Consider the following 25,190-nt stretch of genomic DNA (forward strand, 5'->3'; position numbering starts at 1 on the left):
CCTTGATTCAATAATAGTATTTACATGCATTTTGGAATGTTTTGATTTATGAATCAAAAACCGATATGCACTATTATTCTTGGCATAACCAATGAAAATGCAGTCAATGGTCTTAGGACCTATCTTAGTCTTTTTAGGACTAGGTATAGCTACTTTAGCCAAACACCCCTACACTTTTAAGTATTTGTAGGATGGTACTCTTCCATGCCACAATTCATAAAGTGTTTGATTCACTTTCTTTCGGGGTACTTTATTTAAAATATAATTTGCAGAAAGTATTGCTTCCCCCCCACAAGTTCTGAGGTAATCCAGAACTTATTAACATGGCATTCATCATTTCTTTTAAAGTCCTATTTTTCCTTTCAGCAATTCCATTTTGCTGAGGTGAGTAAGGAGCGGTGGTTTGATGAGTTATTCCATGTTCTTTACAAAATTCACCAAAAGGTGATTCATATTCACCACCTCTATCACTTCTAAGTTTCTTGATTTTCTTACCAAGTTGATTTTCAACTTCATTCTTATATTGAATGAAAGTTTCCAAAGCTTCATCCTTGGTTCGAATTAAATAAACATAACTATATTTAGTATAGTCATCTATAAAAGTGATAAAATACTTTTTCCCACCTCTAGTTTGAATTGATTTAAAATCACAATTGTCACTATGAATTAATTCAAGTGGTTCCGTACTTCTTTCAATTGAATGAAAAAGGAGTTTTAGATAATTTTGCCTCAACGCAAATTTCACATTTATGATTTGAATCAATGTCAAATTTAGGTAAATATTCCATATTAATTAATCTACACAAAAATCTATAATTAACATGTCCTAGTCTACAATGCCATAAATTTGAAGACTTAAGCAAGTAAGAAGAAAATGTATTATTATTAATAACTGAGGATACAACGGTTATTATATTTAACTTGAAAAGGCCATTAGACATGTAACTTTTTCCTACATACATCCAATTCTTAGTAAGTACAAATTTATCACTCTCAAATATTAACCTAAACCCATTCTTACTCAACAGAGATGCAGAAACAAGATTCTTGCGAATGTCCGGTACATGCAGCACATTGTTGAAAGTGAGTTCCTTTCCAGATGTCATTTTAAGTACAATCTTTCATTGTCATTCAACTTTTGAAGTTGAGGAGCTGCCCATAAAGAGTTGTTCACCATTGTCCACTGTAGAATAAGATGTGAACATCTTTTTGTCGGCACAAATGTGGCGAGTAGCACCAGTGTCTACCCACCATTCTTTAGGATTTCCGACAAGATTTGCCTCAGAAACAATTGCAGAAAGATTGATATCATCTATACCATTGGAAATATTGTCCACTTCGGTCATATGGGCTTGAGCAGGCTTCTTGCTTGTTCTTCTTTTGCTTTTGCCTTTGCTACGGCAATCTTTGGCCCAATGTCCCTCTTTGTCACAAATGTAACATTTGCCATTAAACTTGTACTTTTTATTCCCCCCCTTTAGAGCCTTGTGATGAACTTTCTCCAAAAGACTTTCGTTTCTTGGTTTTTGAAGCATGTTCCACCACATTTGCCTTAGACTCCATAGGATGCTTACCAACCCTCTTTTCAGAATTGCGGTTGTTTTCCTCAATCCTCAAACGCACAATTAATTCTTCCATAGACATTTCTTTGCGCTTGTGTTTGAGGTAGTTCTTGAATTCCTTCCAGTCTTGTGGTAATTTTTCAATCAAGGCTGCAACTTGGAAGGATTCACTGAGAGACATGCCTTCTGCGTGAATGTCATGCAGAATGAGTTAGAAATCTTGAACTTAGCTGATCACAGATTTTGAATCAACCATTACAAAATACAGGAATCTGCCAACCACAAATTTCTTTGAGCTGGCATCTTCCATTTTGTATTTTTTCTCCAAAGACTCCCAAAGTTCTTTTGCCGTCTTGATGGGACTGTAGACATTGTATAATGTGTTGTCAAGTCCGTTCAAGATGTAGTTCCGGCAAAGGAAATCAGCATGTTTCTAGGCATCAGCCGCAGCAACCACTTGCCGGTCGGTTTCATCCTCTTTGAAAATAGGAGCATCCTCACGGAGGAAACGAGCCAGGTTTAGAGTTGTAAGATAAAACAACATTTTCGGTTGCCATATTTTAAAATCAGTTCCTGAGAACTTCTATGGCTTCTCACCGTGATTTACCAGTACTGTCACCATAGGAAAGGGGGTTGGCGTCATTGCAGCCACAACAGTAGTACTTGTTTGAGCATTTGTTTCAGTAGCCATTAATTCTAATTTATAAAACAAAATTATAATTAGAATTTATACTACACAGAAAATTAATCCAAATTCACAGAATTAAATTCTGTAAAAATAAAAGAAACAAGAAAGTAACTTTTATTTTTCAATTAATTTGGAAATAAAATAAAATTTTATTTAACCAAATTAATTCCACACAGAAAATTAAATTTCTATAACACTTCAATAATTAAAATACTGAAACAGAATTTTAATTAATGACAAATCAAAAATAATTTCTGAACAAATTCCACAAAAATATATTCTAAATTATTAATGACACCAGTATATTACTACTAGTTGTCAAAGAAAATAGACAGTATATTACTACTATCTGTCAAATAGCATATAATCACTATTTATTTTTCCAACCAGAATATTATTTTGTAAATTCACAGAAAATAATTTTTTATAAACGAAGAATAAAAAAGGGAAACAAACGAAGAATTCTGTAAACAGAATAATTCGATTCTGTCTTAAGATTGTTGGAACAATCTTCTGTATAAATAAAATAAATAGAAACAAAACCAAACAAAATAAATAAATAACGTACCAAATTTATTTATCGAAACCGAATTAAAAATAAAAGACCAAGTCGAGTGTGTGACACTCTGTTCTTAAGACAGATTCGCCCCATTTCGGTACTAATGGTTGAGTGGCGTCTATCTCCCAGGATACAATGATCTTCACAAATTTGTAGAAGCACATCAAACAAATTTGTACGGCAAACCAAACCTGTGTTCCAACTCTCTGAATTTTATTCTAAAACTAAAATGAAGAATAATGCAAAACTAATAAAATTTGGACAGCAAAAGAACTATTTTGAAACTGATTTTTCGGATTTATAACACTGTTGGAATGATGATATTTATAGGCATAGCAAGTCCTGTCCGAACAGGTGTGAATCTGTCCAACAGATTCAAATTTGAATTTGAACGGGTACTGTTTGAAAACTGGATCTGACCGTTGCTTTGAACAAATTTTCAAACAATTGGAAAAAGGATCCGTTGGTTGGTGGAACAGTTTCTAAACTATTGGAATACTATTATTAAACTATTTGAATAGTTTAATCAATTTTAGGAAACCACTTTAGAAAACCAAAAATAAATTTATATTTAAATTAAATTCCCACAATAATTTTTTATTGAAAAAATTCAAATGAACTTTGTCTAAAAAATTAATGTTAAACCTGAAAACGACGTCAACTTCCCATTCACTCATAAATGGCTTTGACGTTCCGTCTTCACCGTGTGACTTGCCACGCGGCAAGGAACACGTCACCTCTTCGGACCCACCTCAAAAGACGTTTGGGGCTCACTCAATTTTGGCCTCAAAGTTGACCCAAAAAAAACCATATAAAACACCATTTTTCCAACAATCTCTTGTATGGTGTATGCAGCAATCAAGTTCAATTTGAATGAGAGATTTATAATATGCTGAGAAGCAAGTTGAGGAAATCATATTCCAAGGGAAATAATGCCCAAGTGTTTGGTCTTTTGTATCAATATTACTTGAAGCAATAATTTTTTAATTTTTCTTTTCTTTTTGATGAGTCAAGAAAGACATACAACATTCGAGCCATGTTATCAGATAGTACTACATGTTAGAATTGTACAATTATTTGATTAATAATTCTCACCATCATCATTTTCATTAATAATGTGAAAACTCATCATTTAATTATTCTTAAAAGAAAATAAATTAATTAATTAAGTAATTAATTTTGTCTACAGTCTATCTGAATTGTATTTTAGTGTAAAAGTTAGTTTTAAATTGACTCAATTCAATCACTAACAAAGGCATTATTAAGGATAATAATTTTGTGAGTGTTCAATATTTGTTGTTTATAAATTATTTTAATTAGGATTCAATATAATAATTATTCTTACTAAATACCTTAGTTAAAAATCTTAGTGTATCAATTTTCAGAAACCCACACAAATACAAATACAAAAAAAAAAAAAAAAAGAGGGAATCAAACCTTTGCAGAAATTTGGTAGATGCTTTCCACGTGTTGATTTGCATGCTTGTTTAGGGAAGAAGAGCTAATGATGCTCTTGGAATTGAGAGAAAGAAAACTTAGAATGAAGAGAAAGAGAGAGAGAGAGAGAGAGAGAGAGAGAGAGAGAGAGATTTGTGCAACAAGCATTGTATATATATATGCATGCAAGTCTTCATTGTCTATAGGGTGCATGCAAGCATTCGGAGAGAGAAAAAAAAGAAGAAGAGAGAAATCCCTGAAGCAACCAAGCTTAGTGATATGAGAGGAAGACGAGTAGGAGATTAAGGAAGCCAAAATTCTCAACCATTTTGTCACCCTACAACTAAGTAAGAAAACCTTCTCAACCCTCTCATTTCTTTTTATTAGTGAAACTTTCAGATTACTTCCTTGTGATTAAAATGACTACTCATAAATAGAAATGAGAGGGTTGAGAAGGTTTTCTTACTTAGTTGTAGGGTGACAAAATGGTTGAGAATTTTGGCTTTCTTAATCTCCTACTCTTCTTCCTCTCATATCACTAAGCTTGGTTGCTTCAGGGATTTCTCTCTTCTTTTTTTTTTTTTTTTTTTCTCTCCGAATGCTTGCATGCACCCTATAGACAATGAAGACTTGCATGCATATATATATACAATGCTTGTTGCACAAATCTCTCTCTCTCTCTCTCTCTCTCTCTCTCTCTCTCTCTCTCTTCATTCTAAGTTTTCTTTCTCTCAATTCCAAGAGCATCATTAGCTCTTCTTCCCTAAACAAGCATGCAAATCAACACGTGGAAAGCATCCACCAAATTTCTGCAAAGGTTTGATTCCCTCTTTTTTTTTTTTTGTATTTGTATTTGTGTGGGTTTCTGAAAATTGATACACTAAGATTTTTAACTAAGGTATTTAGTAAGAATAATTATTATATTGAATCCTAATTAAAATAATTTATAAACAACAAATATTGAACACTCACAAAATTATTATTCTTAATAATGCCTTTGTTAGTGATTGAATTGAGTCAATTTAAAACTAACTTTTACACTAAAATACAATTCAGATAGACTGTAGACAAAATTAATTAATTAATTTATTTATTTATTTTCTTTTAAGAATAATTAAATGATGGGTTTTCACAATAATTTATAAACAACAAATATTGAACACTCACAAAATTATTATTCTTAATAATGCCTTTGTTAGTGATTGAATTGAGTCAATTTAAAACTAACTTTTACACTAAAATACAATTCAGATAGACTGTAGACAAAATTAATTAATTAATTTATTTTCTTTTAAGAATAATTAAATGATGGGTTTTCACAAATAATTCTCACCTCAACATCATTATTTTCACTAATGTTTGTTTGTTCTCATTTTGCAACAACAATTGACTCCACCAAACTTCTGTTTTGCCTGGTTTGGCTGCATTTTCTTGGATTCATTCAGATAGAGTCTCTACCTTTTTATTTTGATAGTGATTTAACCTATGTTATTTGATGTCTATTAATTAAAAAGTATATCTACTTTGTTCTGAAGGATATGAAACAACTTAGATGTACACTCTCTTACTAATATTTGTTATCAGTGAGTATCTTTTCTTTTCCAAATTTCTCTAGACAATGAGAAGTCCAGAGAAATTTGGAGAAAATTTCTCTGAAGAGTGGGAAGTCCAAAGAAATTTGGATGATAGGTGCTCCAATTTGTCAGTCTATTTTAATTGCCACTAAAAGCATTTGAAGTTCGGTTTATTAAGTTTATATTTGATCTAAAGAACACAGTTTGGCTTGTAGTATAATTTTTTGCTAGAGTCACTAAATCATTTGATAACACATGATGCTTAGCATTTAGTGTTTATTAGTTACAGACTTATTTTGCCATTAATTGCTTTTTGTAGTCTGCATACGACAACACAGACAAAACAGTGTTTCATTATTTCACTACGACTGATTGAACTATTTTGGCTATTGTATCCCCCTTCACAGAGGCTACAGAAGTGTTTGCAGACACTTTATTAGTGCTGATGTGGGTAATATCTACAAGGTAAATTCCAAGTTTTATGTTAGGTTTTAGTGGGCATATCTGCTTTGAGGTTTCTGGTGTTTCATCTATTTGGTGTCCTGACATTTTAATATATACTATAGAATCGTGCAATGTATTTCTTCTTTTCAATAGCTGCAAGTTTGCATTTCTATATTTTACTTAAATGTTGAATTTTGTTCTGACGTAGGTCTCCTACATATACACTCATTTGGAGAGAATTTCTCTGGACAGTGGGAAGTCCAGAGAAATTTGAAGAGAAGTTCAGAGAAATTTGGAGAGAATTTCTCTGGAGAGAAGGGAAGGCCAAAGAAATTTATAGTGGGAGGTTTAGGGAAGGTCAAAGAAATTAACAAGAGAATTTCTCTGGACTAACCCAGAGAAAATTCAATCCAAACCAGAGAATTGAAAATGTCAATCATGGAAGTCCTAGTAGACTTGAAAATGTCAGCAATTACCATAAAGATCAATATAGGGCTTTATAAGTGGAAAAGGTAGACAGAAATGGCAATATATCAGACAACTCCATTGTGGAATCTATATCAAGTGTGGATATATCCCCAGATGATGTTGTAGGAGTCATAGGTCAGAAATAATTCTGGAAAGCAAGAAGAGCTATTGTCCAGTAAGTATCTCTGATTGATCATTATTGTGTTCATTTGCTTTGGATTAACTATATTGAAATGAATGAATCATGCATACTATGTAAAGCACAGTGCATTTTTGTACATAAATTTAAATTTAAAGGTTTATAATTGTTCACATGTGCATATCGAGGTGTAGTTTTTTTTACATAATTTTCTCTAAAGCAAAGCACTAGTCCTCATTGTTATCCAGAGAAATTTGGCATTTTCTTTGTGAATTTTATCTGAAAAATTCTCTGGGAGGTCCAGAGAAATAGAGAAACCTCCCAAAGAAATTCTTTCAGGGGTCCAAAGAAATTCTAGGGAGAAATTTCTCTGGATGAAATTTCTTTGGATGGGAATTTCTCTAGGAAGTCCAGAGAAATTCTCTGGATGAAATTTCTCTAGATCACATTGAGGGACCTTAGACATTATGAAAATATTTGGTGTCTTTTACGCTATAAAATTTTAATACCAGGGGCCTTAAAAAAAAATCCCCTTGTATTAATTTTATCTTTAAATTTTATAATTTGATTCAATGTGATCCTTGAGCTTAGAAAATGCTTACACCATACTTACACCAGCTTTATATTATTGGAAATAATTTATCTAATTTCTCACCTAAATAATTCGTGACACATGTGAAAGGCACATTATTTATGAAACAAAACACATTCAAATCTCCCATTCCATTACATGGCAATTCAAAAATTAACAAAACACTATACATGGATTTTTTTTATTTTTTGAATTTTTTTTTAGAAGGGAAGCACGAAATATGTTTGAAAATATTGCCTTTTGGGGAGTGGGTTAGCTAATAAGCTTTTTGCATGGAAAAATTTCGAGTAATATATCCCCGTGAAAAATCATGTTGATCGGATATCGATAGTTATTTGATTGGATTAGATTTGTATTAAAAAAATGAACAGCAAAAAAATAAACGGTTGACAGAATTCTGATCCGATCAAATAATTATCGATATCCGATCAATATGATTTTTTTACAGGAGAATATAGTACTCAGCAAGTTCTACACATTGAACGGTTCAGATTATCAAAACGAGACCCAAAAATGGACCTATAGGCCGGACTAGACGGTTCCAATTTCGATCTCAACATGAGACAAGCTGGACTCTATGCTAAAATAGTATATGTTATTTTAAATGATTTTTACTAGCCGATCCCAATAATTGCATCTATTACCCATTCGGTCCTAAGTTTTTATTTCATGCATCAAGAAGTCCTGTTATATTTTTTTATCCCGATTTTATTTCTGCTACCAGCTGGTAAAAATCTCTATTTAAATCATCCCAAACACTTATTAAATCTTTAATTATCTATAATATTTATTTCTCATTAATTTTTTCAATTTGTATTAACTTTTCTCTTGATCATTTTTTCAAAACTCTAATTATTGCCCATCTCTCTCTGTCTCTCTCTGTCTCTAGAAAATAGCACCATTGTAGTTATATGGCTGTCCATGGCCATCCAACCACAACCATCATCATCGTCCATTACTAACCATCGCCACCTCCACCGGTCACCACCACCACCACCTTCGCTGGCCACTACCACCACCATTGTTCACCAATCATCTCCATCATCGCCGATCTATACTTCACCATCTCTCAACCGTTTGACTCGCTCGCTTAATATTGTCGTCTTCCATCCTCTTTGTCATTACTGTCGCTCTTCCTTCATTCTCTATTCTTCATCTGCCATCACCATCATTCTTTTTCAATCATCGATCCACCATCTTCGATGTTAAACTTTACCAATGGCTTCAAATCTAGTTGTTTCCAATGCCGATCTACCATTTTCGGTGCCAATCTAGTACTTTACATGGTCATCGATGAGATTGAGACTCTTTCTACAGTGTGTTGGTGAAGATCTACATTTGTAAAACATGTTGAACTAATCTGATGAATTTATCACTTAATTCATTGATGAATTTATCACTGATTTGTTTAATATGTTATGGATTGCTGCTGCTAGAATTTTGATATTAATACAATGATAAATTTATCACTGATTTTTGTTCATGTTATATTTATCACATTTCCCTTCCTCACTCCCCCTCTCTTTCTTTTTATTTCTCTTAAACCAAATCTGTTGTATTAGTGATAAATGTATCACTGATATATTTCTTTGAATCTTGTGTTGATTTGTGACGATGATTTTTTTTTTTTTGGTAATCTTTTAACAAACAACTAGTGAGAAATTTATCAGTGAATGTGTTTATCACTGCTAAATTTATTACTGAATATGTTTTTGAATCTCGTGTTAATTTGTGACGATGATGATGAGATTTTCTTTTTGTAATTTTTTAACAAATAGTCAATGATAAATTTATCATTTTTGTCACTAGAGAGACGAATATGCAGTATGATTAATTTATCAGTGATAAATTTATCATTGATTTGTTGAATATGTTGTATATTGTTTCTGATTTTTTATATTTATACAGTGATGAATTTATCACTGATTTGTCATTGTAGATGTGAATATGTTGGATGAGTCAATCTATCAGTGATAAATTTATCACTGGAAAGAGGACAAAGAGTAGATGGTAAAGGCATGGTTATGTTGATTGTGGGAGCCAGAAAAAAATAGATACTAGCTTATTGGGCCCAGCCCAAACAAGGAAACCCATGGGACAAATATCACACCCCTCTATCTATAAAATGGGGGCACCACATGAATATAGAGAGGTCTAATCTCTCTAACACATCTAACACAGAACACACAAAGACTATTCATTTCCTTTTATATTCTTTCGTTGGATCAGTGACTAACTTTATTATTGGAGTGCTCAGGCCAGCAACCCCGGTTGGGTGGTGCCAACTATGTTCATCTTTACAGATATACAAGGATAAAGCTCATCTCTTCGTTGGATCTCTACAATCCATGTGAGAGGATTTTCCTGGTCTCACAATTGGCATCGTCTGTGGGAATCGTCTATAAGAGTTCAACGAAGAGAATAGCAAACATGTTATTGTAAGTAAAAATTCAACAACACTTATTGCTTTATTTGCTCTCTGAAAATTTCCTGAATTAGATATACATACGTTTGTACTTACAAGACAGAGTCGTTTGTTTACTATGAATCTTGATGAAAAGGTTTTAAAACAACATAGAATTCATGGATCTACTTTTTCATCTCCATTTTCTCTTTCTACAAATTGGTCACTTTTCTTGAAGAAAGCATCTTTTCGGCAATTCAAATAAGGTTGCTCGGCCAAACTCAATTTATTTATGATATCTATATACATTTTGACTCACATGTGGTGTCCAACCTTTATTGAATACAGAGATTTGACCAAGTTTATAGATATATGTGCATATATGTTGTTGCTTACATTTATTAAAAAATAATGAATATAAATCAACATAAAAATAAATAAACAAAATACAATACAACAGTAGTGAGGACACCAAGTTGTTCAGCACACCCATGCATGCAAGCATCACATTTGCCTCTGCTATTCCATCAAATTTCTCCATTCCCTACATCGAATCGGCTCGGTATCATTATTCGGCCAACATTGCTTACTCAGCAAGACTTCTCAGCCGTAATTACCTTAATATTTGGACTTGTTTTTGAAGAAATATTGCTCCATAATTAATTATTTTCTCTCAGAAAAACTGAGATTCAACGGGTTGTAGTAGTAAAACTTGGAAATCGGCATTTTTTGGAGTTTATTTATATATTATACATTGCATGTATTGGAGTTAGAAACTTGTGACAGTTGCATATCTTGAGGAGCAGAGTTCAAATGATAACAACAAATGGGTTTCAATGCTCTCTTTCTACAAGATACTTCAACTCATCTTAAGATGAAAAGACTTACGAACTGCTGATGGGTGTGCACAATTTCTGCCGAGAAAATAATGGGAACCAACATGAATCTTTGCTAACTTTGCCAAAGTGAGGCTCCACCAAAGGAATGCTAAAGATCGAAAGGAATCACCAGAGACGCGTTTCGGCAAGCAAAAAAAGTTGCTAACTTGACGACCGAGAGGTTTCGGCAAGTTAAAGAAGATAGTCCAACTAAGAGGCTTCGACAAGGCAAGAAATCCAAGAGTTGCTAGTTCATTGTATACGCTGCGACATGACAACACCAAAGAACCAAATTACATCCATCAAGCCGAACGATGATTCTGCAATTCGACAGCATCCTTTTCTAAGAAACATTACTCGGCAACATCCCTTAGTCGGCGTTGCCATTGGCCCATCGGTTTGCCAGTTCATTAAAGCTCATCCATCGCCCTCGGCAGCACATTGGTTATTTGGTAATGCCACGGTCATGCCAAATAGCTACCAACATGAATTTGCACAAATGCCATTACAAACTTGCCGTTCATGAGTTTAAGAACAATGGAGTTGCTCGACAATTCAACGAGGCTGCTCAACAGTGTTACAGCGTTTGAGACTATTCATCTGCATTTCGACACTGCCGCGACTCAACCAATTGCTTGGCAAAGCTACAAAACTACTCGGTAGCTCTCTAACCCCGATCTTTATTCTTTAGCAACGAGAAGGGCTTTAATTTTTTGCTGCTGAATGCATAGGCAACAACGTGCACTAAGCTCTTTTGCTGAATACATTTCCCCATCTAGCAAATTCTTTCACCGACTACATTTTTGTCGAGCACAAAACCAACAAAAACAAAAAGGCATAAACCCATCTTATTGGTCAACTTTGGGAGGTCCACCGGCATCTGAGAAGTGACAGAATGGTATGAATAACGGAATGACCACTAGGTCGCGAGCTAAATCCAACGCCGCAAAAATGAGGCTAATCGGACTTAACACGAGAGAGATATAAGGGCTCAAAGTCCGGAGTTTGAATATAAAAATTCAACATTTTACGACCTGCTGCATGAGGGAGATGACATTAGGATTTATAGTGCGCTTCTCGGCACAAAGTGCTTCGTTGCATCTTAGTGCGTTCAGGTTAATCGGGTGGTTCGATAACTTCGAGCATGACTGCCTTGAAGGTTTTTGCCGTGTAAAATCCATTTTTGGAGTCCAATTTTGAGAATTTCGAGTCTTAGATTGGGATCAATAAATTGGAAAATTGGGGACATTAAATGATAGATCAACGGTCAGATCATGTCCGATGAATATGCAATTTTGACAGCATGCTCCTGGAGCTAGGCCACAATTATCCATCTTCACCAATCATTCATGCCATCTATTGCCATTTGCGACAAGACCCACAACTTGAATTTCTTTTACATTCGGCTTCACACCATTTGTCATCTTTTTAAACACCAACAAACAAATATATATATATATATAGCTATTAACAATGCATCAACTTTATTCGGTAACATTATTTTGCACCATTATTAATTCATTATTCATGAACATTATTCGGCCGTGCATCAACTTTATTTGGCAAAATTATTCTACAACATTGCTTACTCGGCAACATTATTCTACAACATTGCTTACTTTGTGTAGACACCCCATTTTTGACCGTCCTCAAGACTTGGACGTCACCGTTTGAACACTAGGTGATCATCCATGTTCGTGTTTGTCTTGAGTTCTCGGAGGTTTCGGTCGCGCGCCTTGCCTCAAGACTTCTCGACTTGTTTGTTTTGTACTTGGTTGTACACCAAACACTTGTGTTTTTGCTTCTGAGGGCAGGGAATGGCTTGTTGGCCATCCCCACACCTCACCGGCCTTAGCTCAAGGCCACCGGCCCTCTTTTCTTGCTACTGGCCAAATTTTTTGGTCGGTCGGCATTGTTTTTGGTCGGCCGGCCATTTTTGTTGGTCAATCGGCCATATTTTCCAGCCGACCCCTTCCATCTGCTTTTGGCAGATATTTTATGCCAGCTGTCACAGCTGGCATCCACAATACACCCCCTCCATACACATGTATGGAAGGATTTGCTCTCTTATGTTAGCTTCTCCAAGAAGCTTAGGAATTGAATTCCTATAAGAGGAGGCCCTCTCTTCCCTTTCCAGAGGTTGAAGAACTCTGATATATATGATATATATCTATCTATCTCTATATCTCCCTCTCTTTTGATTTGTGTGTGTATCTTGTGCTCAAAAGGTGTTTTCGTTCTTAGTTTTGCACTAAGACACCTAGAGTTACACTATACCTTGGAACTGAGGTCCCTTGAGGCAGATTTTGGGGTTCTTGGTTTGATTCGAACTCAGAAATTTGTTGGGGTGGTGTTCTTGAAGAGGTTCTTCAAGGGTAAGAAATTTACCTCTTTATTCCCCAATTTTGCACAAGCTTTTGACATATCTTGCTTAGTGTTTTAGGCTTAGCTATAAACTAATAAAAGTTCTGATTTTGTGTGTTTTAGAACTTTGTTTAAGGTCACTTTGAGGTTTGGGGTTGTCTTCCCTCTCCAAGGCCTTGTTAGGCCTTGTTTTAGGCCATCCATTTTGGCCATTGTTTTGGTCTTTGCATGACCTCTCTACCACTGAAATCCAAAGGATTTTCAGTGGTGGAGAGGTGGTTTTGAGGTCCCATATGGGAGAGGGTCATCCCCTCCCCATGTTGTCTTTGATGCTTGCATAAATGGCTTGTGTTGTAGCATGTTTTCCTAGCTTGTTTTAGCTCCATTTTAGTATGTATTAGGTCTTATTTTGCCATGATGTAGAACTGTTTTAAGTTGGTTTAGACATGCCATGTATGCTCCATACACTTGTCTTGTAATCCCATATTTTGGCATAACATGCATCATGTTGTAACATGTTTTTCTAGCATGATTTTGGCTTAGCTTCAAGAAGTTTTTATCCATGTTTTGGTATGCTTGAAGTCTGATTTTGGTTGTCTTGGTCATCCATAACTTGCTTTTTATAGCTACAATGTAATCTAGCTTGTAGGCTTTGAGTTTTGAACCCCCTAGCATGCATTACTTGGCTCATTTCAGTGATTTGGAGTCACTTACCATGTCATTTCAGTCCATATGGCATGCTCACTTACTTACATTTGATGCTCCTTTGATGCCTTAAAGAGTTGTTGTTTTATGTTCCATGTTTGGACCATTGTGTATGCCATCATGTGTAGGCCATTTAGATGCCATCTAAGTGGGTTTTTGCTCTTGATTAGACCTGCCTTGGGACTGTTTTAGGTCCCCATAGCCCTTTGGGGTTTGCTTCATATAGTCTTGGTTCGAGTCCCGTGGCTAGTTTCCAAATTTTGGGCTCGGTTGCATGCTTTGCTTGATTTGTTTAGTTGGTTTGGCACCATTTCTAATATGATTTCAGAGCTTACAATATATGCCATTTGTCTATGTTCATCCTCTTTTAAGTGTTCTTAAAAGTTCCCTTTTATGCTTAAAGTGATGGGCCATTAGCATGCATGTTTGTATGTGGTTTTGTCCATTATCCCTTAGCATTTTGGCCACTGTTTTGGACCTATTAGAGAGCTGTCCTTCTTGGTGTAAGTCCATCCATTGCATGTTGTTGCATGCTCGCCTTATATGTTGTTGCATACTTCGCTCATCGCATGTCGTTACATGCTTAAGTTGCATTTTGCATCCTTGTTAGCTTGCATCTTGTCATGTATTTGATATGTTGATTACATGCTTACATGTTTACATGCTTGAGTTGTTTGCATGCTTAGGTTGCATAGCATTGTGTGTGCATTGCCTTGCCTCTTGATCATACATGATAGAGGTTAAGGTCCCTTGTGTGTTTTGTGCGTTTCATTTGATATTGAATTGCACGCTTGATTTTTTTGGGCCATCATGCATTGAAATGCGTGATTGATGGCCCAAGGGTCAAGAACCATGCTCCTCTAAGTCTCAAACATGCTAAGGAGGGTGGTAGTGCATAAATTGTTTTGAAAATGCATCTCCATGTTCTGTCTGTCCTCTGTTGCAGGAAACCAGTGTTCTGCAGGAGGAAATGGCCGGTCGGCAACTTTCAGTGCCAGCCGACTACCAAAATAGTGCCGGTGATCCCATTTTTGGTCGATGACCATAACTCCATGGCCGGTGTTGTTTTCTCTTGGTCGGTGACATTCCACTGTGCTTAGGGAGTGATTCTGAAGCTTCCTTGGGACTTGTGAAGTTTTCAGAAGTACAGCTCAGTGTAAACAGAGGCAGCATGAGCATATCGACGGATTTCCGAGCAAAGCCGAGCACTCACGCATTTGTTCCTCTTCCCGAGGCTGCTTTACTGCTTTTTTAGCTTAATTAATCTGTTTAATTAGTTAAGCGTTGTGTAATATTTAGTTAGCTTGTTAGTTAATTAATTTATATTAGTCTTTCTGTCCCTCCCTCAAGAGGGCGCAATTATGTAATAAGCGTGCATGTGTGTGATGCATATCTTCCAACCCCCACTTCTTTCTCCCTTTTATTTAACCGCTTATGATGGTTAGTTTTAGGGCATATTTGATTTAGCATGTCTTGTGCTATGCATGTTTGCATTCATTCATTTGTATTGCATGCACTAGGTTCGGCACATCATACTAATTGCGTTGTATTTAAATTCTAACTTGAATACGTGTATCAAATTGCCGCATATCATATGCCATCTTAGATTAGCCGAGTCTATTCTAGTCGCATTTTGCCTGCGATGCATTAGCCATCTTAACATGGACTTGGATTATGCATTTGATTACTAACATGTTCCTTGTTTTGGCTCGGAGTACACTGTGAGTGTTTATGCTTTAGTATCTTGCATGTATGTGAGTGTTAACATGACAGCATGCTTGCCATGAGATTAATTACTTATGTGATATAACTGCCTGAATGCTTGTGAGTGAAGGTTGGATTACTTGAATTAGGACAATTCATTGAAATTCGCATTTTAGCCTACTTGCGAGCAGCAAACTTCAAACCATTTTTCAAAATAAAACGGATATGCGATGCTTTGTTCCAAATTAGGCGATCTAGTCTATACTTGTGTGTTGTGCGTATCACATAGTAATTCTAGGCTAATAACCGGAATAAGAGCACATAATGTTTTTAAAACTCGATATCATGGTTAGTAGAGGCCGATCTTTGATCAGGCGAGCGGCGGTGCTTATAGCTGACCTTCCCAAATCGTACCCAAGTTCCCGAACCGAGGCAACTTTGGTGATGACGGACACGTGGCCTTCGGCAACGAGTCAGGGTTTCCTAAATTCCCCCAAAGTAAATATTTAGGTGGCGACTCTGTATCTGGCATAGCAGTCCATGTTTGGCACTTCTTTCTTAAAAATCTATTCTCCAAAACGATTTGCCGGATTTGGACTCTTTGGTGATTTATCAGTCTTGCATTGCACATTGCGAGATCAGATTAAGAACCGTGACATTTGAGTCCGAACTGTGGTAACATAAAGCCCTCAGGGCACGTCCACACTCTGCCACACATATTAATTAATCTACCTCTTCGGCACGACTCTCATGATTTAATTCTAGCAGTACTATTGCTTGGCACTATTATCTCGGCATAGAACTAGCATCTCGGCTTGCTGAAAATCCACATTTGAAAATACTAGAGGATTGGTGTCAACTCAAGGAGTTTAAACCCAACAAGCCGAGGAGCCAAGAAGTAACCAAAGTTTGCCAGTAGTTACAAAATGGACCAAATTTTTAGAAAACTAAAATTTTTAAAGTTGTCGAAATCAAGTTTTGGCCATACCAATATGAAGTACTCATTAAGCCGAGTCCAACACAACAAACCACGTCGAAATTGGAGCTAAAACGAAGCCGTACGAGCTCGTCGAAGTTTTCCGAGCAATGTCATTATTCCGCCGGAGAAGATGACTGGATTTGGAGTTGGCCAACTTAAGAAATTATTGTGTGCATTGCGGCTAAGTTACCTCCTGTCATAGCTGAACAATCAAGTTCAAATATATAATATACAAAATATATTCACAAAGATTTGAGATGGCAAAGTGGTTAAGTATTAAATTTTTTTCACAAGGGTATGAGTTCAAATCCTGTAGGCAACAACTTTACTTATATTTTTTGCCAAGCTATCAACTTTACTTATATTTTTTGCCAAGCCATCAGGCTGAGCCATCCAATGCGAATTAGGATCCTCTCATTGACTTCTCTACTTGACTCCCTACTTGTTGGGCTATTGGGCCCACTTTTGGGCCTAATTTTGATAATCCGAACCGTTCACATTTAAGATTTGTTGAGTATATCATACTTGTAAAAAATCAAATTGATCGAATATCAGAAAGCATGTGTTCGAGAAACTGTTTATTAAATTTTTTAAAAAAATGGTTTTTAGTTCGATGATCCGAACACATAGTTTCTGATATCTGATCAACTTGATTTTTTACCGGTATGATATACTCAACAAATCTTAAAATATAAACGGTTCAGATCATTGAAATTGGGTCCAAAAGTGGGCCCAATAGCCTAGCAAGTAAGGAGACAAAGAGAGAGGGTAATGAGAGGATCTTGACTCATCCAATGCAGCATATGTCAAAGAAAATATCCAGTGCTTTGCGGAGCCTACTTCTTCATCGATTTGAGTTGTCAGATCTATTTTGGCTAAAATTACGCTATCAAGAGTCCGATTCTAACGATCCAATAGTCATTTCCAACTATTTGGAACCTTCTGAACACATCCGTACGGTCTGATTTTGCAAATTCCATACCCAAAATTTGTAGATTTTATATGCAATGCCACATATCGCAGCCAAAACAACATTTTTGCCACCGTACCTGGAGTTTGCACAATGCCTATCTCCTAGCCCAACTCATTCGTCACCAAAGGATGAATTCCTTCTGAATAACAACTGTCATTCGATAGCAATGAGGCAATGGCTATCTAATGTTACATGTTCATGACAATGGAAGCAATTTTACAACTAATTCCATGACAGTTCAATGGGGTGATGGTACAATTTAATCGACTTAGCGCTCATCGCCGAACTCACTGAACAACTCTTACACTCACTCGGCGCTTTCAATTCGGCAACTTGTCAGTTCAATCTCCATTTAGCCGCGTCAAAACCTACTGCGCAAAACCTATGCGTCATTCTTACACCTACAACTGGGTCACTACTGTTCTCAGCAACCCATTGTCTTGGTCAAACTTTATGCCGTCCATTCCTAAGCAACCCAACTCAATTTTGTTGATTCGCGAACTTGGCAGCGTTCGCATTCACAGATCAACTCCTGAGTACTCAACATATTTCCCGTTTCCCCTAATAATCCAGTCGGCCGAGTATCAACAACAATTTTGAAATCACATTGGAGTCCAATTCTACAAATTTCGCGCCTAATATTGGGATCAATGCCCTGGAACATACGGGAGTTACAAGATTGCTCAACGGTCACATCATATCCGATCGGCATGCAATTTTAGCAGCAGGATCGTGGGGCTAAGAAAAAATCCTTCGTCCTTCCCGATCATTTATTTAATTACCTTGGCCATTTATTGCCAACAGGGACATCTTAGTCAATTTTTCGCTTTCCACTTGGGGCATATTAGCCGTTTATCATCTCAGCACCTTTGCTATGTATGCATATTGGGCCAACTTGGTACATGCATTACAAAGACAATTACTTGAGTTACAAAATCCCGCTCCTTTTCACACAACTCCAAGCAAGCGACAGTTTTGGGCCAATACACTCATACTACACATTCGGCAGTTTTTTGCATATTTTTGCATGCTGTCATTTTTTTAGCTTTTACAGCTTTCCACTTTTTGTGGCTGATATATCTACATTATTTGGTACAGGAAATGATTGGCACGATTTATTAGCCTTGCAATCTTCGCACTCAGCAATACACTACACCCTCGGTTGGAGGTTATAATACCGCGACCTATACCCTTGCCTGGGGGTTATGATACTGTGGCCTACATCCTTTACTGGGGGTTACAATACCACGGCCTACACCCTCGCCTGAGGGTTATAATACTGTGGCCCATCATTATAGAGATCTCTGATATAGACATAAGGAGTCCCTATGATTAGATGTATATGGTCCCATCGTGCACTATTGGATGTACCACATATGTATATACTTTGTGAACTTTGATATGACAAGTAATTGCTTATGATATGATTTGTTTGAAACTCATGTGATATAATATTATGATAGATATCATTCATTTCAACTCTTTAGCCTATATATTTGCACATACATTCAAGCATACATGCATTCATACAATCATTCATTCACTTAATTTTATTCATTTATCCAAAGTGTTCTTTATCAAGAAACCTAACATCTATTTGAACAATATAACTCGGCAATAAAAACTCTTATTCCTTCTACCATAAACAATGAAAGTTTTGGGGCAATTGTGGGAGTCAGAAAAAAATATATACTACCGCCCAATAAGCTAGTATTTATTTTTTTCTAGCTCCCACACTGATCTACAACACGAAGGCTAACAATTTTCTACTAAGGCATTTCCTTTTCCTTTTCCTCTTCATCTTCTCTCTCTCTCTCTCTCTCTCTCTCTCTCTCTCACACACACACACACACACACACACATACACACACACACACATACACATACATTCTTCTTCTTCTTTTTCTTCTTCTTCTTCTCCTATCGCCATAAGGTCTTAGGAGATAGTGACAGTAGTGAGCATCGGAGGTTGCCAAAGGCGATCGTTAGAAGTTGCCGGAGGTTATCACCAGCGGTTGGAAGTACTCGTTGATAGCTATAAGTGAGAGGTGGTAGGTCATGGCAGTGATTTGATGATTGAGTTGTTAAAGGAGGTGTATGAAGGGTATTTTGGGGATATTGAGAGGTGAAAAAATAAGCAGGACTTATAGGTAAATAAATCTGGTCAATAAGACTGACCCGTAAGTCCCCTTATTTTAGCACATATCAAACACACCTTAGCCTTATCAAATTAGGTGGACTGCACTGTTAAATTTATTTGTTAAATGATTTTGAGTTTGCGAAAAGTCCTTCAGCCCAACTTGGCCTGGCCCAACTTGATTATTTAATATATTTTATTTTAAAGATTTATGTTTCTCTATAAATTTTAAATTGCTGAGAACATAATAATAATAAATATAATAATAATAGTAGGAGTAGTTGTTAGACTAATAAGTTACTACTCCACTTAAGATAGATTTTTAGATTTTTTTGTTTATTTGTTTTGGATTTTATGTTTTTGGGGAGGAAGGTGGAAAAAAACTAATAATATTAGAATTTCTATGTAACAAGTTGATAATATAACTCATACTTTAAGAGTTTAAAAATGATATTTAAACATATCACACTGGTTTAGATTGAATTGTTAACCGATTTATTAAATGGTCGGGGTTGGGAAATAGTTCTTGAGCCCAACCCAAACTTATCGATTCAATTATTAATACATTTTATATAATTTATATGTTATACAAATGTACATATATAATTTCTTTTATTTAAATATGGCAATATCATTTTTAATATTTGTATGACAAATGAATTATTAATTAAAAAAGTATTTAAATATTATGTTAATTAAAATTTCAAAAGAAACCCTCTAATTTAAAAGTGTAAGACTAATCATATTTTCTCTAAATTTCATAAAGATGAATTTAATTTACCCAAACAAATAAATGAAGAAGAAAAGAAAAACATTCAATAGCTCTTTAGAGCAGAGCTAATAAGAGCATCTCCAGTGTGTTCATTAAGAATTCATTAGTGCCAATGGTTATCACCAAATAGCTAACAAACAATTTATTTTTATCTCCAATGAGCTTGTTAACTTGTTTGGTTTTTCAGTTGGTTAGTTAGAAATCTTGCTAACTGTGGAGAGCTGTGTAGCGAGCCTAAGATAGAAGCAAGGATGGGCTGTACCTTTGCTGCAGCACAAGCAAAATGGGTTGAACATTGGTTGCTTTTTACCATCACTTTACCTATCCAAATAATTATAATAATTTTATTTTATAAATATGTATATATTTATATATATTTGAACGGACTCCACACTTATATAACGTACTTTTAACTATATTATTAAAATACACGCGCTTCAAACTAACAAGTACTTAACACATATACTTCAACATTATTGTTTATATTTTTTGCCATATAACACACCTTAACACATAATTTTAGTTACACCACTTGAAGATACTCTAATACAAAGAGAGCTTTGCTACAAAAACATAGAGTCAAGATGTCCAAAACAGGAACCAAAAAAAACACATACCCCAGCAGAGTCATTTACATTAGTTTAGTAGTAGGTATTATCATTGTATTTCCCAGCCAAAAAAAAAAAAAAAAAGTTAGTTCAGTCATCAACTGTAGTTACGTTGCACCTCCACATGAATGACATTACCAGAACTTGGAATGAACTTGAACAAACATGTGTCCCCAATTTCAATGTTGTTGGCTACCCTAAAATCAGGCCAACCAGCAGTGAAATCCACAGTACGGTAAGGGGGCGGCCTTAAACATATGTCAACCGCCCACAGCTGCCCTTTCTTGTTCTTCAGCACCACAACCTTCTTCCTCCCTATTCCACTCTCCACTGCAAAAGCCTTTGGAACAGTCTGACGACATACATGAAAGACCCAACAAAATTCAGCCCACAATTGTGTTCTATATATGAGTAAATTATGGCAAAACTCTTAAACCTTCCGTTTTTATGTTTTTATCTTTTGATTAGGTGTTATTTGGCAAGTTGATTTGTAACTAAATCACAAAAAACAAAATAAACTATTTTAACCACAACAAACAAAACATCATATCCAACTCATAATCATTACACTCTTCTCTCACAAAAAGAGCCAAAAAAGTCAAAAAGCCAAAAAATCCTTCCCAAATCAAACTTTTTATCCCAAGCTAAAATAGTCAAAAAGATCAAAAAACCAACCCACTTCCCAAACAGAAGCTAAACCATTAAAAAATTAATTTTCTTTTAAGTCATCTAACTTTTAAAATTAGTTTAAGTCAACTTAATTAACTTACTCTTTTGATTGGTAGTATATAACACATTCATTAAACCAAATTTAAAAACTTCATGGATTTATTTGAATGAAAATTTCATTTTGGGGGTTTATTCAAAAAACAAATAGTAAAGTTTAAGAGCTTACCAAGAGCAACAGCTTCTATTTCCATACCTATACATTTTCTCTATTCGCATCCTTATATAAACTTCGTTTAGAAAGAACTAATTCAACTTGACTTTTTGACTAATTTAACTTGGTTAAATTAATTCTGTTTTGACTTCTTTTGTTTTTTTGTTGAAATGGGATAATTGTGGATGAAAAAAAAAATCATAATTATGATTTGAATGTAACATTTTATTTTGTTAACTTATTTAGTCTATTTTGCCAAACGATAACTCAATTTACATACATTTTTTATTTTCTTTTAACATTCACACCACTTAATTTCTATAATATCTTCGTCTTTTAACCCACCCTAACCTTAACCCCATCATGTTGGTTGGGGCGGGAAGATTATTGGAGAGTTGGACGCGGCAGCCGTGGCTATGGTTCGGAAGAAAGTATGTCATTTCTTCTCTCTTAAATTGTAATTTGTTTGAGAGAAAAATATTATAATTCAAAAAAATAAAAATGAGGCAAGTTTAAAGAAGTGTGGTATGCAAATCAAAACTTTACATATGACTAGAATTAGTTGCAAATGCAACTAATTTTTTAATTTTAATTTTACATTTAATTTTTTTAAAAATTTGTTGATTGAGAAAAATGGTTTCAATAGTTTTAGCCAACTCGATCAATAAAAAAATTGCAATCCGATGTGAACACCATTCTTGGAAAAGTAAAAGGGTTAGTTACTCTTTAAACTATTAACAATATTAATCTACCTCCCTCGTCTATAAATTTATATATATTAACTTCATCAATTATAAAAATAGTATAAAAAAAAACCCTTTTTGAAAGTGGTCAGCAAGAGTAAAAGTGATATTTTATATCCACTCTTTGTATTAAAAAAAAATTGTTTTCTTCCTTTTGAGTTCGAGAGGCTCTTATTTGGTTTTGGTTAAGAAATTTAAAGAAGAATTTAAAAAAAAAATAAAAAATATGTAAAATTAAGAGAAATATAAATATATTTTATTTATATTTTATTATCTTACTTTTTAAATCCCTAATCAAATCTCCAATCAAACCCAGTAAGGAAAAGTTAATATAATTGAAAATTAGACTTCAAAAGAGGTGTAAGTCATTTAAAAATCATGGGAGAGGTTTATGCAATTTCATTAGGGGCTATTTTAGGAACTTGGCTAAAAGTCACTTTTTTTTATTAATAGCAAAAGCTAAAAGTTGACTTTTTTGACTTTTTTTTCATTTGGCAAGTTAGTTTTTAGCCAACGGTGAAATTACAATTTTACCCCTCATGGGTCACAATGTATTACATAGGTTCAGTTATAAATATTTTAAATAAATGGGAGTAGTTTAGTCATTTTATTATGATTTGACATCATAAACAAATATTAATCAAAAAAGTCAAAAATTTTACCAACTTCCCAAATCATTTATCTAAAAAAACCAAAAACTTGGTTAAAAGCCAAAAAATCACTTTTTACCATCTTCTCAACACAACCTAGATCTGAAGGAGAGGTATGTAAGTGTAATTTAGCAAAGGAAAAAAGATTGAGAAGGCAAAGATGGAAAATTCACCAAGCGAGATTTGTTGTACTTCTTTAAAACCATGAGAAAGCTGAGATGCGTGGGTTTGGCAGATGCTGACCAACCCCTTGCTTCGACCTCTCCTCTGTTCGATCGCCTACCGTACGGATCTGCTCATGCATCTCAAACTCAAATATAAGTAAAAACCATAATAATAAAACAATAAAAAACATAAAAAAGGAGAGAGGGAGAGAGAGAGAGAGAGCTAACGAGATGGTGAATCCATGGACTTTCGTGATCGGGTATTACGTGACATGAATGGGTTTTGGGGGATCTTCTTAATTGAAGGGTTAAGCTCCTTCTCACAGCCACTGGGACCATATGTGACAATGTGGAACATCGAGTCTGAAATTAGCCTGAAAACTACGAAATCCCCAAATCTTAAATGGTTGTCATTGACGAGCTTTTCCCAACCACGGTGCGTGAAGCAGTGTTCATCACCAATTTGTTGGATTTTCACTTCCCATGATTGTTCCCCAGAGTTAGCTTCAATCAGAGCATTTTTGGGCAGTTCGCCTTCCATTTTGGCCACAAATGCTGGCGGTATTCGCTGCCAATACATGCATTAAAACATCATAATAACTGAGGCAACGAAACAAACACATATTCGGCACACCATGAAGGGGCTTCATTAATGAATGTCAGCTCATTTATGAATATATATATCATAGTGAGAGAAGAGAGAGAGAGACTCACCAGTTTGTTGGCAAAGTCACCGATCAAGACCTTGAAGAACGAGGAACAGTGTTTTGGCTTCCTACCCATTTTTGGTCCTTTCTTTTTTTTTTTCTCTTCTTTTCTCTCTCTCTGTATTTGGAAAGTGAACCGCAAAAATGAAATTGAAATGCGTAAAACTGCTCTGCAACCGCCATAGTGTGTGCTTATAAAAAGACGACGAATGACCGCTCTGCAAGTCACTGATGCAGGCATCTCGAATGTCCATGGACGAAAGTACCAAAGTATTGTTAGTACTGTTCACGGACCCGATTGATCCAATCCAATTTCCATTTACTTTTAAGTGATTTTGATAATATAAAAACAAGTGTGAGTAAATTCTTTTTAAATTCACTTATATTTGGACGGATGGCCAATTCTCATAGAATGATGCTAGTTTTTTTGCTTTATGTTAAAAAAAAATAATTTATTTAATAATAATATTAATTATTTATGAGAAAAAAAATTGCACTTAAATAAGGTTCAAAATAATAAAAAAAATTGCTATAAAATAATTTTAAAAGGACAAATTACTTGCACCTCTCTTGAGATTTAACGGAATTATAGATTCTCTCTTGAAGTTTCAAAAATTACATTCCATCCATTGCAATTACTACAGTTAATGAAAATCATAAATTGACTAAAATACCCTTTTGACAAATAAAGGTAAATTGCCTACACCCCTTTAAGGTTTAACTAAATTATCATTTTTAAACAAGTTATGAAATGTAAAATTAAAATAGAAAAACACTTATCATACTACAAAAAATTAGGATTTTAAACACCAAAATTTAAGGTCAAAATTATTTTTAGGGAATCAAATATTTTTATTGTGAAAAGTGTCGTCATTATATATTAAGCAACAAAAATTGAACATTAGAGATTAATTTTCTTTTTTATATCAATTTTTTTGTCTCAAAACATAAACCATTTTTTAGACCAAATTATTTTGTCCGTAAAATTCAATTTATTATTGACATTTTCGAAATTTTATCGCTAAAAGTCTTATTTTTTACTTTTCAGGGCATTCATTT

General features: G+C 34.8%; 1 protein-coding gene across 1 annotated transcript; it reads right to left on the reverse strand.

Moving 5' to 3' along the window:
• Window positions 1–20,842: 20,842 nt before the first annotated feature.
• LOC114274626 (B3 domain-containing protein REM14) lies at window positions 20,843–24,478 on the reverse strand. Its single transcript, XM_028216602.2, has 4 exons — window positions 24,139–24,478; window positions 23,653–23,992; window positions 23,434–23,552; window positions 20,843–21,339 (listed from the first exon to the last, which is right to left on the reverse strand). The coding sequence occupies exons 1-4, from the start codon at window positions 24,370–24,372 to the stop codon at window positions 21,085–21,087; spliced, it is 948 nt and encodes a 315-aa protein (XP_028072403.1). The 5' UTR covers window positions 24,373–24,478; the 3' UTR covers window positions 20,843–21,084.
• Between the last annotated feature and the right edge of the window lie 712 nt (window positions 24,479–25,190).

Source organism: Camellia sinensis, chromosome 4 (assembly GCF_055761805.1).
Source record: "Camellia sinensis isolate YWXY chromosome 4, ASM5576180v1, whole genome shotgun sequence".
NCBI lineage: Eukaryota > Viridiplantae > Streptophyta > Magnoliopsida > Ericales > Theaceae > Camellia > Camellia sinensis.